General features: G+C 37.5%; 2 protein-coding genes across 5 annotated transcripts; one reads left to right on the forward strand and one right to left on the reverse strand.

Annotated features, from left to right (window-relative positions):
* Window positions 1-2,621: 2,621 nt before the first annotated feature.
* On the reverse strand, window positions 2,622-8,063 carry rhogd (ras homolog gene family, member Gd). Of its 3 annotated transcripts, none has more exons than XM_035532184.2 (2): window positions 8,040-8,063; window positions 2,622-6,047 (listed from the first exon to the last, which is right to left on the reverse strand). In XM_035532184.2, the coding sequence occupies exon 2, from the start codon at window positions 6,016-6,018 to the stop codon at window positions 5,443-5,445; it is 576 nt and encodes a 191-aa protein (XP_035388077.1). In that variant the 5' UTR covers window positions 6,019-6,047; window positions 8,040-8,063; the 3' UTR covers window positions 2,622-5,442. The 3 variants fall into 3 exon arrangements, with proteins under 3 accessions (XP_035388077.1, XP_081554904.1, XP_026860728.1); XM_081698778.1 differs by lacking the exon at window positions 8,040-8,063 and adding an exon at window positions 7,486-7,550; XM_027004927.3 differs by lacking the exon at window positions 8,040-8,063 and adding an exon at window positions 6,518-7,461.
* Window positions 8,064-12,191: 4,128 nt separating this feature from the next.
* si:ch211-274f20.2 (calnexin) lies at window positions 12,192-17,478 on the forward strand. Of its 2 annotated transcripts, XM_027004942.3 has the most exons (14): window positions 12,194-12,502; window positions 12,688-12,761; window positions 13,040-13,098; window positions 13,251-13,392; window positions 13,487-13,568; window positions 13,656-13,848; window positions 14,059-14,248; window positions 14,788-14,901; window positions 15,195-15,351; window positions 15,506-15,703; window positions 15,928-16,047; window positions 16,266-16,368; window positions 16,453-16,525; window positions 16,613-17,473. In XM_027004942.3, exons 1-13 carry the CDS (start codon window positions 12,431-12,433, stop codon window positions 16,521-16,523), a joined length of 1,575 nt encoding a protein of 524 aa, XP_026860743.2. In that variant the 5' UTR covers window positions 12,194-12,430; the 3' UTR covers window positions 16,524-16,525; window positions 16,613-17,473. The 2 variants fall into 2 exon arrangements, with proteins under 2 accessions (XP_026860744.2, XP_026860743.2); XM_027004943.3 differs by lacking the exon at window positions 15,928-16,047 and having other exon boundaries at window positions 12,192-12,502; window positions 16,613-17,478.
* The last annotated feature ends 589 nt before the right edge of the window (window positions 17,479-18,067 follow it).

Genomic DNA, 18,067 nt, shown 5'->3' on the forward strand with positions numbered 1-18,067 from the left:
ACACCAGAGCCTCACTGTCTCCAGTCAATGAGTGTTCAAACAAACAAGGCAAACTGAGGAGATAACCCCATGAGGTGAGCCCACCAGTCCTGCTGCCAGTTTCTCTGTGGATCTGCAAAAATAAATTAACTCAAATGAAATGTAATGATGATGATGACCCATGATTGAATCAAGAGCAGTATGAGAGGGGACATGGGGATGTTTTTCCAGACTTGTATTACTACATGCAGTCCAGTACTGTTGATCACCCAAGCTCCATTAACCAGGGCTTGACACCACTTTGAAAGGGAAAAAGAAATTGATGAAAAAGCTATATCTAACATAATCATTGTAAACATTATATCCATGACAAACATTTTAATAAGGTTGTATGTACAAAGAAGGCACAAACAAGAAATGCAGCTATAAGTACTATAAAAGTGTCAAAGATAAGGTTGTCGTTGTTTTATTGTGTTATTACTTGCGTGATCTTGAGTTCAACTTGAGACAAATAAAGGAAGCAAAGAAAGCAGCTTGAGTCACTACTCGGTTCTGATATTGTGCATTAAACATGAATAACACAAAACATACAACCCCCAGGCGTAGTGTCAAGGAGAATATAGAATGAAGAGTAGTAATAAAAGAATGATAAATAATGAAGGGGTGGTGGGGCTTTCTGTCTTTAGTATCTCATGCTATCATCACAGTTCTTCAGATTCTTGAAACAATGTCAAAATCCTTCAAATTCAAGAACAAAAACATTAAGCCAAAAAAAAAAGAAAGAATATATAAATGAATAATTTAAATACTCAATTGATGGTTGAAATATCATCTGTGTGCCTATCCAGAGAACATTGTTTTACTTAGAAGCAGATATTACATTTTTAGTTTGTAAGCAGCCTTGTAAGTTCAGCGGAGAGGTACTTTTATTTTAGTGTGCACAGGGCCTAGAGTTGCTAATCATATAGAATGTAATATAAGAGAATACATATATTTACAGGGACAGGACATGGAGCAGGCCTAAAGATTGAATGATTTACTAAAAAAAATCAGTACCTTGTCTCTTGGGTGAGGCCCCTTAGTTCTATAATTCTGTCTACAGCTCGTCCTTGTTTATACACTTTAGTCTATATCGTTACCATAACAAATATTTCCTCTCAGCCCAAAAGCCATGCTTCATTATGGCAATATTAAAAGTGATCCCAGCACCAATAATCACAGCATCTCATTAAACAACAAAAAAGTAATTAAAGTAAGCCTCTTCGATTGTCCTGACATAAATGCTTCATGCTTACAATTTCATCCAACATGAATTTCATGAACATATTCGAATGGGATGATGCCCTGGCAGAGTAATTGCCTTCATACTTCTCAAGACTATTTGAGTTTGGCTCATCAATGGACCTAAAGGTCACATCCATTTTCAGTAGGCCTTTTAGGAATGATTTTCAGAATGCACTGAATTGCATGGATTCCGCTCTTGCTCCATGACGGATGACAAGACATTGTATCTGCTCTCCAGAAAAGTAGTTAATACCAAAGAAGAGTAGCCAAGCCAACATTTTGCCAGTGTAAGGTCTCTCTGTCTCTTGAGATGATGTGAAGCAGTCTCTAGGATACCATGTTGTATCCTAGAGACTGCTGCAACAAAATGCTTTATTGCCATCTACTGGAATGCTAGGATTATGGAAAATATTTCTGTAAAATAAATATCATCCACAAGAACAGTCACATACCGCCCAGCAGTTAACCATTGCAGAATATGGGATGGGGTCTATGTCTGCTTGATTGCTTTAGTAGGGCTCTTAGAACCTCATGAATTAAGTTATCTGAAAGTATTAAATTTATGACTTCAATATTTTTGCATAATTATTTACAAAAGGAAAGGGGGGGGGATTCTGAAAGGTTTTGCAAACCTCTGATATAGTAAACGCAGCCATGGGTATTCATAAAATGAGGGCCACTTGCTCTTTTTAAACAATGTATATAGATACTTGATTAAAGTCAAGGTCAAACTGCTGTAGATTTTCCTTCTCTTCTTTTACCAAAAAGTCATGTGACAATACCTCATTGCACCATTGCATAATAAACCACCATTGGCTATGACAGATGTGAGATAACCAGCACAAAACAAAACTAAGTTTCCAGCACCAAGACCAGATTTGGTCTGTGTATTGCTGCATTTCTGCATTGTTGTCAAAACAGAACACAGCTTACCCTAAAACTATTATAGGTGTTAGCAACAGATCTTACTTGTTTTTGCTTCAACCAGAGTCAGGAAGCAAAGGGTAGATCAAAGCCTTTAAAACAGGTTGCAACTAAAGTGTGAATTCTTAACTACAGTAGAAGTTTCACCTTGCTCTGCTACATGCACCAATGCATATCTTCTCCTTTGTTGTGGCTTGTGCACAGGAGCAGCGGAAACCTGCTTAAGCAAGGTTATGAGCTCAATCTGCTCTCTGGCATATCAGCAGCATAAAACTGCTCTATGTCAGGACCTTTCCATCCACGCAAACACTCATTTCCACTCTGACTCCCACAGCTTCTTGTTTTTCCTGTGAACTTGTCAAAAAGCAAATCATGCACAACAACACAGAGGAGGATGCATGGGAAGGTGAAAAAGGAATGAAACCATCACACTATGAGTTGTAAATTATATTTTTATTTCGTATAATTTAAAATCATTACACTGTTAGTTCATTTATACAAATGTTTTGTTATAAAAATGACGATTGAAAAAAAAATCAAGTTCCCAGTGTATAAATGTAGTACCATACACCATAGCAAGCAGACATGAGGCAGCATGAAGCCTTGTCTGCTCAATTTTGACAGCATTACAGTGAAGAAAGAAATGCAAGGAATGGTACATCCAAGACTGCCATTCATTCTCATGCCCATTCTTTCCTAAAGTCTACACTAATTAGTGACACTGACATTTCCAAAAGGCTTCCACAGTTTTTCACTTACATACATTATCCTGTTGACAATAATAATAAGCAATGGATCAATAAAATTTGGCATAATGGAATTAATTCCAGTAAATGTGGGAAATGAAGCGAAACACGGAATGACATAGCTAGAACTCTAAAAACAATAATTCACAAAAGTATAGGTCCATTTATTGAATGTGTTTAAATTGACATCTTTGTATCCAAAGGCACTCTTTGGCTATGTATTGCTGACAAAATTCAAAATAAAAATTAAAAGCTAATAACATTTGAGTAGCCTGACTGTCAGTTACAGTAACTCTTAAGAAACACTGCAAATATGCCCTGTTACATGAAGGAAGGACTTTTTGAGCATAATCTTGGTGTGAAACCTGTGTACCACTTCAGCATTCAAACCACATTACCATTCAGTGACATCAATTTTGAATCTATGTTTCTGTCAGAAACCGAAATGGCGATTACACATGCATGTGCAGCTGCATGGGCACCACATTTCCAAATGACTAAAACCAAAAGATGACAGTCCAAACCATCGCCTGGCATTTGCAAGGGGAAAAAGGGGGGGGGGGGGGTCACAACAAAATCTTTTTATTCATGTCTAGACCTATGTAATGCTCTGTGCCAAAATAGTAGAGGACTGTTTGGACACAGGTTAAGACAATGCAAATGATTTTGGTAATTACAAAAAGTCAGCCTGAGTGTATTTTTTTCTTTATAAAGGTAGGCTCTGTGCAGTCCTTCCTTATGGCCAACATACATCAAACATTTCAGAGTACAAGTATAAGACTTATTTGCCTGAATTCATATACTTGTATTCCACAAAAACAGATGTTAATCTAATACAACTTCACAAACGATGCTGCACCAGCATTGCTTTGAGGAATATGCAGCTTAAATGTGCCCAAATAAATTAGCAATTGTAGCATTTTTTTCATATACATTACAAAGTCATTTAATAAACTTATAGATCAACATTGGCAATTAGTCAGTAAAAAGCTCCACACCACTAATTACTTCCATTAAATAGTTATTATTTTTCTTCTTTTATAAGGTAAATGTTTGAGCTTTAAGCAAATACATTATGCAAATATATTTCACCATATGGACCAAACATGCATCTCATCAATGTCTGGCACTGATGTGTGCTGGACACGTAACACACAGCCACTAAACAGGACAGTCTGCTCCTCATTCAGAGCTGGCATGGGGACAGCACTGTGCTGGACAGTGAGGGTTAGCCACACATGCCTGGTGCTCCATCTCCAGGCACAAACAAAAAATGCTCCATTTACTTTCATGGCTTAGCTCATCTGTTACAGCAATGTGGCCATTACTCAGATGTACTCACTCATGCTTAGAGAGCACACTGCAGGCAGGATGAATGAATGCAACTGTGAAGCTTCGGGCATTTACAAAATAACAAATAAGAACTTCAGGAACAGGCTCTATTACAGACTAACTAGAAAATAGGACAGGCACTTAGAATTCAACTTGTAAGGCAACACTATGTGTAAGAGTGCCAGTAAGGCATTTGGAAGATCTTCAAGGGTAAGTTCTATGCATAAATTCAGATAGATGGCAAGGAAAGATGACCCAATATCTTTCATGGATCTGATAGCAGTACTGCCATTGTTTTAGCGGTTTAGCAGCATCATGTAGCTACTGATATGCACTCTCAGATATAAGGTTGCAGCCTTTTGTTTAATCCAAACTTGACATGACCTTTTGTATAAGGCAACTGACTCAAGATATCACCATGTCACACTAACACCCCATTTTACAGAAATAAAAACTTGACGGAGACAATATTATTTGGGTGTTCCATTGATAACAGTAAAGATCAAAAGAGGTTTTACAGAGGTTTGTATCATTCTCAGGAAAGGAAAGGGTAAACGAATTTAAGATCTTACTGCAAATTGAACCGAGGTAATCAAGAGCAATCACATGTCATCGCAACATTCCTTTAGTATCATGACAGAATTGGAGTTGGATTTTTAGGCACAAAAAGGACTGATATGAATGTAGATGAAGTTTTATATATAAAGCAGAAGAAAGGTGTCCAGGTTTGTCTACAGAGACTGCTCAAATAAAGAATGCCAGTTCAGGCCACCGGCAAGCTATACTACCAGGCCCACACAGGTCAGAACCTTTGCCATGGTCTTATGTATTGCTTTTAATTTTCATTATCAAAATATTTCCATGTTATCGCATTCCATTTATAACAAGTCACTGAGGTAAGTGCAAGCGATCTGGACAACCACATTCCAGGAAGAGAAAAGAGGCCAGAAGGGAGAGTGGTTTAAAAGTCAACAGGAGCAAATGCTTCAGTTATAGCGAAGAGCACATACTTTGGTGACTGCAGAAAATGAACCGGGAGGGTCAAAAACAATACCTCAAAAGCGAAGACAGGAGATGGATATCAATACCAGGATCATCCCATTTGCGGCTGTCCACAGATTGCTGCGAGTCCATTTCCTGATGGAAATGATGCAATCCATTGGTGCAATGAGGCAGACTACAAAAGCACACATTTCTTGGAATTCTTTTTGGTGACTGGGTAGAGCACGGCACGTACAGCCTCTGCGAACACTTCTCGAACACCCTCCTGGAGAAGTGCAGAGCACTCCAAATATTTAAAGGCATTAATCTGTTTGGCCAGAGCACTGCCCTGCTGCTGAGTGGTGGGGGCCAGGCTCTGCTCCTTCAGCTTTTTCACGGTATCAGCATCATTACGCAGGTCCCGCTTGGTGCCCACGAGGAGGATGGGTACGCTCGGGCAATGGTGTGAGACCTCAGGGTGCCACTTGTGCCGAACGTTGGCGTATGAGGAGGGGCTGCCAATGGAGAAACAGATGATGAAAACGTTGGTCTGTGGGTAGGAGAGCGTGCGCAGCCGGTCGTACTCCTCCTGCCCTGCTGTATCCCAGAGGTTGAGGCTCACTGTACGGCCATCCACGCTCATCTGAGCACTGTAGTTATCGAACACAGTAGGGATGTATTCCTCGGGAAAGGCATTGGTGGTGTACGAGATTAGAAGACATGTTTTCCCCACTGCCCCATCACCAACCACAACACACTTTATAGTCTGCATCCTTCCTTAGTCCACACCAGCAGGGGCACCTACAGTTTGTAAAAAGGCCGGAGTCAGTAAACAAGGCTGCTGTTTTGCATTGGTGGTAGCAATAAACAAAAACAACAGTTGTGTTGCACATTACTTTTCATCAATTTAAAACTCAATTCACAACTCAAATTAACCTTGAGTATATGCTTAGATGTTTAACTTTAAGGATTGATTCTGCCTCTTAAAAGAAATCCATCTTCTAAAGTGTAAAAGAAATGACACAGATGTATAAAAAATAGCTGTACATCTGGTCTAAACCAAGACTTCTCCATCACGTGTACAACACATTGTCGATATCAATTAAGGGAAGCTTCTAAATTTTGCAACAACTTTACATCTTAACTGCAATCTAACGACTTAGTAGGTAGCCAATTGCGCAATTTAACGGGAAAAAAAGTTACACTATACAATCAACTGGTTCGATTTTAAACACAATCATTCTGATTTGGCAAACTAGAACCTAGTTTACCTATTTATGAGGAGTAAAATATTCCACTTCGACTGTTTTCAGTCATCGCCTAAAGGACGTTAGCTAACTTCTTTTAGGCTAGCTAGCTAAGATGAAACCAAATTCAGGAAGACTGGTTAACAGAGTCTTTCAAAACCAATTAGCTAGCTAACGTTTCAAACTAATGCCAGTTATTCAAGCAGCTAGTTAGCTTAGCTAGCTAACATTATGTAAGTTAACATTGGCCAACATTTGCTAGCTAGCAAGAATATGGTTAGCTAGCTGTGTAGGCTGCTAAGAATTAGTAAAAATGGCCACCGACCGAGCGAGCTAACAAATCAAAAACGACATACAAAGTTTAAGCACGGGCGCCACTGTAAGTCAGCTAGCCAGCCAGTTAGCTTTTGTTAGACTTATAGGTTAGATAGCAACGGTTGTTGATTTTCGTATAGTTAGCTCAGCTACTAGCTAGCTAACACTAATTTCAGCTAGCTAAGCGGCGACTCTTGATGTTTTCTTGGAGATGTCAAACTCTCGAGTTACACTGCTAACAAATTGGGGACTAGCTATAAAAGGACAAATAGCTATCTCAGATATAGGTGTCGTAGCTACCTACAGCAAACCAAACTACCGAAACCTGTGTAGGTTAGGGTGTTCTATCAAGCTTGCTACTTATTTAGCTAATATAGTACCCATTTAAACCATAGCTACCTCCCCAAAACGGTTGATAATTAGCTTCACTTTATGTTTAAAACACTGATAAACGTAATCGGCTGCAGCAAGCTAACTAAATGACAGATGTTTTCCAAAACTAGCTAACTAACTGAGTTGCTTTATAGCTAATGAGCTAGCTAAAGCGATCACGTTGCTTGGTAATATAAATCACCGCCTAATTTGAAAACAGTACGCTGATGTAACTATCTAAATACTCAAACAGACTGCAATACACTAGCTACAAAAATTGTTAGCCAAGTTATCCAGAAACTCACCGCCTCAAGATCCTCTCGCGCCCTCTTCTACCACCGCTCACAACTTCGTGACCGTACGAAAACAACTACAGCGATACACAAAATAACGGTTTTCAAAATAACAGTGCAATGTTGACTTCAGTGTATCGCTTGTTTTAATATTTTATTTTATTCTGCCATTTTATTCAGCCACTCGACTAAATGTATCTCGTTTAGCATTCCATTTAAATTACGAAGCTCAGAAGTAAGCTTTCCCAAGTAATACTGTTAATAGTAAATCTAGTAAGCAGCTAGCCTTAATGTGCTAACGTTGTCTTTATTAGTTATATTTAATTTAAAAGGAGTAAGAAAATGCAGAGACAATAAAACACAATCATATGTAATATTTTTCAAAGTTTTCAAAAAGTTTTTTGTTATTGAAAATTTTATATTTTAAGTCGTGTGATGTGGTAAAACAAACACAACGTCTACGTTCGAAATAGCCTTCTAATACTACTCGCACTGATTGGGCCCCAAATCAGTGTGTCACATGCAGTATGCAACTAAAATAAATTTATTCAGTACGTGAAAAATACCTGGATGGCATATTACTCAAGCCAAATATTCCAGTATGCGACCAGAGCTATCTTCATGGTGTTCTGCATCCCATCATGCAATGGTGGCGGAAAATCATACGTTTGTGTGAGCCTGTAGTATTGTTTGCAATTGTCGCATACTGGATACTATATTGCATAGTCCTACAGGGACCGGTATGCGGTGTGTAGTATACAGTGTGTAGTAGTGTAACATTGCGAACATAGTTAACATCTGACCGTGCGAAAGTTGTGAAGTCTATTTACCTGAAGGATGGTAGAGGATGGCTCATTCACAGTACAAAATGTGATCACCTGAGTGAAAAAATGGCAGAAATAACAGAAGACAACATACTATCACGGGACTTATTAAATCCACACACTGAATAACTGAAACATGTCCCTTCAGTAGATCAGCAATAAACAAGAATTAAATAGTTGATAGCCAACACTGGTACGAAGCCTTAGTAGCTTAAAAGCCAATAATAACAACTTACTGAATAAGAACTATTGTTTATTTTGAGATCAAGCAACTGTGCTTATATTCTTTGCCATAGGTGAAGAACAAAAAAAAAAAAAAAATGACGCAAAACAAAGCAACTCTCCAACTGAAGAGTTTAATGAAAATGAAAAGGAACATAAACGTGCACAAACAGGAACTAAAGAAAGCCAACGTAATGTTAATGACCAACAACTGTCCATAAAACAAAGGGCTTATAAATGAATGACATAACCACACACAGGTAACACAGAGTGTGAGACTCAACATGCAACAGAAAAGGACAACATAAACAAAAGGCCAAGTGGAGGCAGCTTGCAGAGAGGCAACATCAATTTCTTGTTTTTTAAATATTACATACTTGCAGAGCAATTAGTTCATCTATATAAATTCTATATAATTTCAGTTCATTAATACTGGGAATAGTATATAACAACTATATACAAAAATGTTTAGAACAACACTAAAATTCAGGGCAAACAAAAGGAGAAAATGAAAATGACTTTTGTTTGCACAGTTTATGGATCTGCTCTTAAACTAGATCTAAGTCTCATCAACTAAAGTCACAGTTCTAATCTGTATCAGTAAGATTTAGAGATTTTTCTATTTTCAATCTGTAAAGTGGTCATATTAGAATGCAGCAGTTTCTCCATGAGTTCATATAAGTTCACATAAGAATGTCACTATGTCACTCTGCACATGAATAATGTAGCCTGTGTCCTAGGGCTATTCTGTGATTTTTCTATTTATAGTAACATGTTGTGCTCAATCATCATGTCAAAGTGATGTCCATCTCCACTTACTGACTGCACTAGTACTGTGTGGGAGCTACTGAATCTGAATACTGGAGCAGAATACAAAGGCAGAGCTTTTGTGTCCTTTATGCATTATCCTTCATAGATCATAACAGTCTTTAGGGCATACAAATGATTGGATTTCTATTGACCACAGCAAGCAGGACATATTGTGTAAGCCACATGCTGAAGTATATTATACAGCAGGTAAATTGTATGAACTAATCTCTACATCAAGGAATAAGATAATCAAGGAATAAGATTAACTGAGACTGCTGCCTAAGGAGAGAAATATGAGACAGAGAAGGAACAAGCTAATGATAAAAGACAAGGCTTGGAAAAAAAAAACAGGTCTAACCTAAATACATTCCACCTGAAATAATATTTATATTCACTGTACTGGGACTTTTGAACTTTGATACATCTTATGTTTATGGCATATCACCAAAAAAAGGTAGGTTACATCTGGGTTGTTGTTTTCCTTATGTGGATTACAGAGCATTTAAAACACTCTTCATCATCCAACATCCTCACACACACCCAATATTTATAAGAAATGCTTTTTAAAAGTATGATATAGTCATGAGGATTGAAAGGAGCAATATTTTACTCTCCAAACCCATACAATATCTGCAATTTTGCCAGCTTCCAGAGTGTTTATTTTGTCTCATTTATAATAAAAAAAAAGGGCACAACTTTGTCCTAGGAAGAATACTTGACACAAATGAATGCACTGAAACGTAGTTAACTGAATTATATATATTCATATCAAATGTCCAAGAAAAACACTTAATTACTTTCTTTTTTTCAATTGATGGAAACAGGAATTCTGACTAATCTCTCTCACAATGTGGAATTATAAGACACATTTCCTTTCTGGGAATGACAGCATCCTTACTTACCTTTGTTATTCTGAAGGACAGTAAAACTAAATAGCTGATCATCAAAATGTTGCCAACCTAAATGGCATCAGTTGTTGTATTGTGGTAGTTCTGTAACCTTATGGGAGGTTTTAAATGTTATTGCACAGCTTACAGGCTTTATGAACAGTAATGTAATATTAAACTATGCTCAGAAATCAGATTGATGCTTTTCTTGAATTTTTATAAAGCTGTTGGTATCATCAAACGTACATTTATTTTTCTCAAAAAGTCTTCTGTCAAACCGAAATCTGGCACATCTGAGTCTGAAACCTTTTTGAAAAACACTAGAGATGTACTACCAGTTCTAAATGTATAAAACTGCTGGACAGAATTTCCTCGATTTCTTTATAATATCATTAAAATAAATCACAAAAATGATTTTTTTTAAAACCCCACTTATAATGGAATTTTAATTAGATCTACATAATTTTAGTGATTATGACTGCCAATTAATGTTCTACTGTTATACATACATGTAATAGATAATGAATAAACTTAGTAAGTCCACCAGTGCTTTCACAACACCTTGACCAAGTTAACACACTGAATCTTTTCTCCATTTGCAATGACTTACCAATTTGTAAATTAGGAAGATAATTTGTTAATTGTTATTAAAACATTTGTTAATCCAAATGGCTCTTTTTTTGTGTAACTGAAAACCTTGCTTCATTTGTTTTGGCACTATGATTATATAAAATTGTATTGACTTGGAGAGATAGGTCATTGACTCTGCTTTTTCCATTTAACCTAAAATTGTTTTACTGCATTTTAATAATGTTCGTAAGGATAAAGTAAAGCAGCATTATATTATTATCAGTCTAATTATAATTGTGCTTACATTCCACATTCATGAACATCATTTTAGTAATGCCACGCCTTAATTTATGGATGAACAAGAGATTAGATTGTCAACACTTTTTTCATTCAATCAATCAGAAAAGATACGAAGATTGTGTATGTACAGCGCTTTAGGAGTGTAACGAGCGCTTTAGGAGTGTAACGAATCTGCTGGCCCGAGTGCCGATGGGCGTCGAGGACCCACAAACTCTCCAGATAAAGTGGAACATTTATTAACGAAAGACGAGAACAGCACTGGTGGCACTCATACACAACATTAACAAAAGCCATAACTTCCATGGTTAACAAAACACACTACACATTAACACTTAACAATGACTACATACGTGTTTAACATATAACGGCAGACTAACAATGACCAACACCGTACACACACTAGATTTAAACAGACACGACGTGAAACCCCGTGCAGGTGGGCGCAATCACAAAAGGCATGTCCACAAACAAGGTGACACTACCCCCCCCGCACGTCCCATGACAAGGAGAATTTATGCAGCAGTACGAGTCGGAGTATGTTGGCTTCTTTGGTTATTTGCACTCATTTTAGTACCTCCTTATTATTTCAGTCTTTTAAGACTGCATTTCCTCGCTGTTTAAAACCATGCCACAATTGACGCCTGTTCATATATATCATATTTCATATGAATAATCGAGGGGACATCTATTTTGTAACGTATGAGCTAATGTTAATTTCCGTTTAGTAGTTACTGTTGGGGTTGTGGTAACGACTGTCATACTGTGTTATCAAAATTAACCTCAAAGGTGTGCACAGGGGAAGTGAATGCTTCCTAAATTGCACAATGTTTTCTTTGTTGATATGTTGCTGGTGACGGCTAAAATATATATATATAAAATAGGCTTAGAAACGCAAACATACATACATACATGCATACATACACACACATATATATGCATGCATACATACACACACACTTATTTATTTATTTTTTTGCCTGTGGGTACCTATTACAATAAAGGTGAAGGGCGTACTCCTTAGAGACTACTTGCTTTACTCTTTGAAGATTAACCGAGTACGCGCAATTCAGACGAACGAAATATAGGCCTAGTCATTTCGATAATTTTCCACAAGCGTGTGGGATCACGAGTTCAAAGTCCACATTTGATAACCTTGAGTATTCAGGAAGTTTCTATTCACGAATGCAAGGCGACTAAAGGACGGTGAAGTTGGTTGGTCTTAAGCTGACTACTTTGCTTTATTTTTGGAGTGTTTCTTTTAGAAATTGCATGCTACAGGACACAGGGCAGAGTAACCAGAAAATCGGCTAAGCTGAAAAACTTACTAACGCTCGAGAGAGAGATATGATTAGCCGCCAGGGCATGCTTGTTGGTTTATGTTTCTACTTGACTTGGACTGCGACCAATGAGGACCAGGTTAGTTTGTCATATTACCAAATTGATCAATCAAAGAAAAAGTTTTATTAACCACCAGTCTCATCATGAACAACAAACTATTATTATTATTATTATTATTATTATTATTATTAATAATAATAATAATAATAATAATAATAATAATATGCATTAATGTCATATTGCCTTACCTTCCCATCTGTCAGAGTATTTACAGAGACATCAATGGTCCAAGCAAGGCATATATCACAGAAACCTTTGACACAAGCCCATTGGATAGGTACAGTTTTGTTCTGGTTATTCTTACAAGTAGTCCTTATCTGTCTTTCGTCATCATGTCTTTTGGCAGTGCCCACACACTCCACATTTTGTCCTGCTCCCAGCAAAACCATACCAGTTGTTCAGAGTTTTGGATGGCTTTGTCAGGGGCTGGGCATGTCAATTGTCTTAAGAGCCCCAATGTCTGTGGTTTTAAATGCTCAGGCATATCCAATGAGCAATCATTTCTTTGTGTGAGTTCAATATATCTCACCTTCCATCTCCATTTTCCTACTGAAGAAATTGGGTTCTCTCCCAAGCACTTAAAGAGAGGGAATTGGACATTCACAAATATGATGGTAAGATTGATGTGATTCTGTCAGGCCTTTTAAAAGATTACAAACTGTAGGCTTTTGTGATTTGTGAAATTCTCTGATGAGGTGATTAAATATTGTAGTTGCCATTCCAGCACTCTATTTGAAGAGTGGTTTTATTCGGTTTTTGTTATTAGGGGAATGGGTGGTGGAAGAACCCAGCAATCAAGAATTCCCAGGGAACAAGGGTCTTATCCTCAAGTCTCCGGGTCGACATCATGCTATTGCTACATATATACACCCAGTGTTTCACTTTAACAGCAAACCCCTCTGCCTACAGTAATACATGCCATTCAATCAACCTTACTATTCATGTCCCCACAATATTAAATCACATTCTTTTAATAAACATATAACTGACAACTCTCCACAGATATGAAGTTTTCTTCCAAAAGGGGATTGATTGTGGTGGAGCCTACATAAAGTTGCTTTCTCATTCAGATGATCTACGTTTGGTATGATTATCACTAAAGTATTCCACATCAGGAGTCTGTGTTGTGACATTGTTACATGAAATGTATCTTTTTTTGTTGTTGTTTTAGAGTCAGTTTAATGATGTCACCCCATACACCATTATGTTTGGTCCTGACAAATGTGGCAACACTTACAAGGTACATTTCATCTTCCGCCATTGGAACCCTGTGACTGGGTTGTATGAGGAGAAACATGCACAGCAGCCTGAGGCTGATCTGAGTGAATATTTCATTGATCACAAACCTCACCTCTACACTCTCAGTGAGTCTCAACCAGAGCAAAATTCAGCAAATCTTAAACTTGCATAATTTTTAAGAGCTGTAACACACAGGTTTAGGCCTAATGTTGCTTTAGAGCATGACAGACACAGAATAGGTTGCGTTTTAACTAAGTTGTGCCATTTAACACATTTTACCAGCTTCCTTCACTAAATTCTAGATGGTACTTGTAACTGAAATCTCTGATTTTCAGATTTATATCCAGACAACACCTTTGAAATTCTCATTGACCAAGTATTAGTCAATCAGGGCAGCCTCCTGATGGACATGGATCCACCAGTAGTGCCCCCTTGTGAGATAGAAGACCCAGAAGACACAAAACCTACCAACTGGGATGATCGGAATCACATACCTGACCCTGCAGTGATGAAACCCCAGGACTGGTATATTTAAAGCAGGAGCCACTACAACTGCTGCTAAAGATCTACTTGAGAGTTTGGGTTGTAATCTATTACCCCGATTTATGATATTTAGTGCATCTGCAGATTTAAAAAATCTGAAAAAAGAAAAGCAAGGAAGGCACCCCTAGTTTAGGATTAGATTTATTTTTATGCTGTTATGGTAGTCTTAGAATACTACGACATATAATGCTATGGTAGCCTTAGACAATCATAACACATAATGCATGTTAGAGGTTTCCTAACAATCCACTTGACCTGAACATACAGATGCAGACCCACACATTTGTGCAGATATTTATTTTTGTAGTAGCATATATATCATAACCTCAGTAGATCTGTGCAGATTTAGTCATAGGTTTTATATTGTCTCTGAAGTATTGATGATTGTAACTTTACTAATACCCTTGGTGTTGCAGAATGGTCCACTAGACAGACACCCTACTAGACAAACACTTTAAAGTCATAACACTGGGGTTTTGTACAGTAGCTTTACTGTGGAATGGTACTGAATGTCTCTAAAGGGACGAGGAGGCTCCCCAGTTCATTGCAGACCCCAAAGCGCAGAGACCTTTAGCCTGGATAGAAGAGGAAGAGCCCTTTATCCCACACCCAGAGGCTCATCCTCCAATTGACTGGTGTGTAAGCCAGCTACCGTGCACATGACTTGTCACAATGCAGGCCTTTAGCTCCCAGGCACCACAATACTTGGCTCTGTGACTGTAGAGTATAGTGTGACTTTGACTTTCTTTTGGAGAAAAATATTAGAAAACGTATCTGATCTGATTATACTAATGGTGCTGGCTTTGCTTTTAACTTTTGAGCACTATTATCAAGCTCACTGTCAATAATTGATTGAAACTATTTATAGTTTTTCCTTGATGTAAATCAAATATCAGGTGGTTTCACTTTGTGTCTGTGTGCAAACCAGGTCTGTGGACATGGATGGGGAATGGGAGGCTCCTCTGATTGCTAATCCTGCCTGTTCAGAGGCTCCAGGTTGTGGACCCTGGAAGCCTCCTATGGTATCTAACCCAGCGTACAAGGGCAAGTGGAAAGCACCTATGATTGACAATCCTAATTATCAGGTAGACTTCAACAGAGTTCAGAGTTTTCATCAATGCTCAGTTAACAATTTAAACTGAATTTAAACTGTAGGTTTATCAGTGAATCACAAAGGATTTAATACCTAACCTTAACTGAAAATTAAAGTTGAGCCCTAATTGCTGATGTCTGCATTAGGGCAAGTGGAAGCCACAGATGGTTCCTAACCCTGCTTACTTTGAGGACCCTCAGCCCTTTAAAATGAGTCCTGTGGGTGCAGTGGGCTTTGAGCTCTGGTCCCTCACTGGGAATGTGCTGTTTGACAATATCCTGCTATGTGATGATCTAGAGCTTGCCAAACGATGGACAGAGGACACATGGGGACAGAGGCAGACAGTAAGCCCACTGTGGTTCCTGATGTGATGCATGGTATTGTAAAGCAAACAGGTCTCAGCCCTGCTATAGCTGTTAGGTTTTAATGAGATTCAACACAGTTTTCTTCCTGGCTCCTTATCGAGGATCCATAAAAATCTCTTCAGTTTTATTTGCTTGTCAGGAGACCAGGGAAGTGCCATTTTAGGATTAAGGCTCTTATCCATTTTTACTCGATCCTCTTCTAGCCTGGAATTGTAAAACGGTTGCTGTCTGCCACAATAAAGCACCCCTGGCTATGGAGTGTGTATGTCTTCACTGTGGGCCTTCCCATCATCCTCTTTGTCAGTTTTATGTGGCCTGACAAGGTAAAAACCTATACAAAATGATAACTATGAAGGTTTGTCTATTATTTGACACTATGTTCTGTGCATTTGATATACCAATACCGAGTCAGAAGATTTAGCACTTATTCATTTAAGACTCAGTATTAACATAAGGAGATTCAATGTCACACACTTTAAAATTTTTTGTCAGTTTGCTGGGTTCAGAAAAAGATAATACATGGCCTATCTCTGTTTATCAGCGATTTGGCCCACCAGATCAAGATTATTATTACAAAAAATCTGACGAACCTCAGCCAGACAGCCCACAAGATACAGAGAGTAACTCCTGCCTAAGTGACTGTGGTGAGAACACTGGTATACAAAGCTTAATATGAGCTACAGTACAGTTCAGTTGCCTGAATGTTCCATTGTTACGTTCTTTTTAAGGGGCCAATGCCAGAACTGGATCACGAAAAAGGGATACCAATAAACCTCAGAAAAATCAGACTTGGAATTAAAGGTAACTACTTATTTTGACAGATAATGCATATCTTCTTTGGCAGAATTTTTTTTCCAAATTAAAAAATGTATTTATTTGTGGCTGTAGATTGAGGCAGACCAAACATGTGAGTGCACCAAGGACATATTGGATCACATTCAAATGAAGCCATGAATGATGACAGTCTGACATAGCTGTAACTTTGCTACTTTGAACAGTACTTTCCTTTAAGGAGCAGGCCATGAGAAATGAAATGTGATGTTGAGGACAATTTGAAGGAAACTAACTAAAATACCCCAGGCATTTTGTAACTGGAAAAAAACTGTTGTATCAATGAATAGATAGTAATGTAAAATTTGGATAAAGTAACAAGATAGAGACAGCCTTGACATATGAGAATTGCAGCAAAACAGTGTATAGTGTTTCCTTCATTTTTGCTTAAGGAAAGTATCACGTCCTTCTTCCAGTCATTAGTGATTTAATGCTGGATTGTTTTGCCCAGCTACAGAGCTTGGGGAATACCAACTAAAGTCACAACCATGTTAAATTACAGGCTTCACATGGAAATTTCGTCTACTATATTTCCACCTGTACAATGTGCCTTAATTGCATTAACATCTTTTACTGGATTACATGATTTCAAAATAATATTTAATAAATATTGTTTGCTACTTTTTGGTGTGCAGCAGTAGCTTAGTGGCGATGGTTTTTGACTTATAATCGGAAGGTTGCTGGTTCAAATCCCACTGTTGGATCCCTCAGTCATAATTGTAAGTTGCTTTAGCTAAAAGTGTCAGATAAATGTAAAATGACATATTGATCCCTTAAGCAAAATGAGCGATCACAATCCTTAAAAGTTTTAATTAAAATTTGTTTAAAACCTGAATGCATACTGATTTAATAAAAGATTGGTTTCATATCTACCAACAATATTCAAGAATACTACATTTCTCCCTACCTAATGACTTTCTAAACCAAAGAAAGACTAGGAGATAAATTCCTTACATGTGCAAGTTTATTTTTACTACCAGTAGTAGTTGGAGAGGAAATCTTATCCTACATAAATAAATAAAAAAATCTGTGGGAACATCTGGTTTGATCTGTGGAATCACATGTTTAAATCATGCTTAAGAGTGATACCACAGGTTTAACAACTAAATGCAACAAAAACTGCAAACTTTTGTTTACTAATTGCAGTAACTAAAATAATCATTTTATTCTAGTTAATTACTTAGTAGACATAGTAAAATAATTGTTTGGAGTACAGCACTAGAGCTTATTCTAGCACTAGTTCCATTATTTCATTAGTTTACTTCATCATAAGACGAGCTTTCTAAATTCATTTGGATATAATGCAAAATCATTGAGCATTTTAGATGCCTTTATTTTAAATCTTAACAATATTTAAATAATTACATGATTATTGGCAACATTATGGCAGGAAGCAAACTTATTAAGTAAAAAGTGCATTGTTTGGGGAAAAAAACGTATGTGACAAATATGTAAAAAATAATCAATCAGGGAGATGGACCATCTCCTTTCACTCACCAGTGCACACTACTC

The sequence above is a fragment of the Electrophorus electricus genome, chromosome 16 (genome assembly GCF_041902795.1).
Source record: "Electrophorus electricus isolate QZ-2024a chromosome 16, ASM4190279v1, whole genome shotgun sequence".
Classification (NCBI taxonomy): domain Eukaryota; kingdom Metazoa; phylum Chordata; class Actinopteri; order Gymnotiformes; family Gymnotidae; genus Electrophorus; species Electrophorus electricus.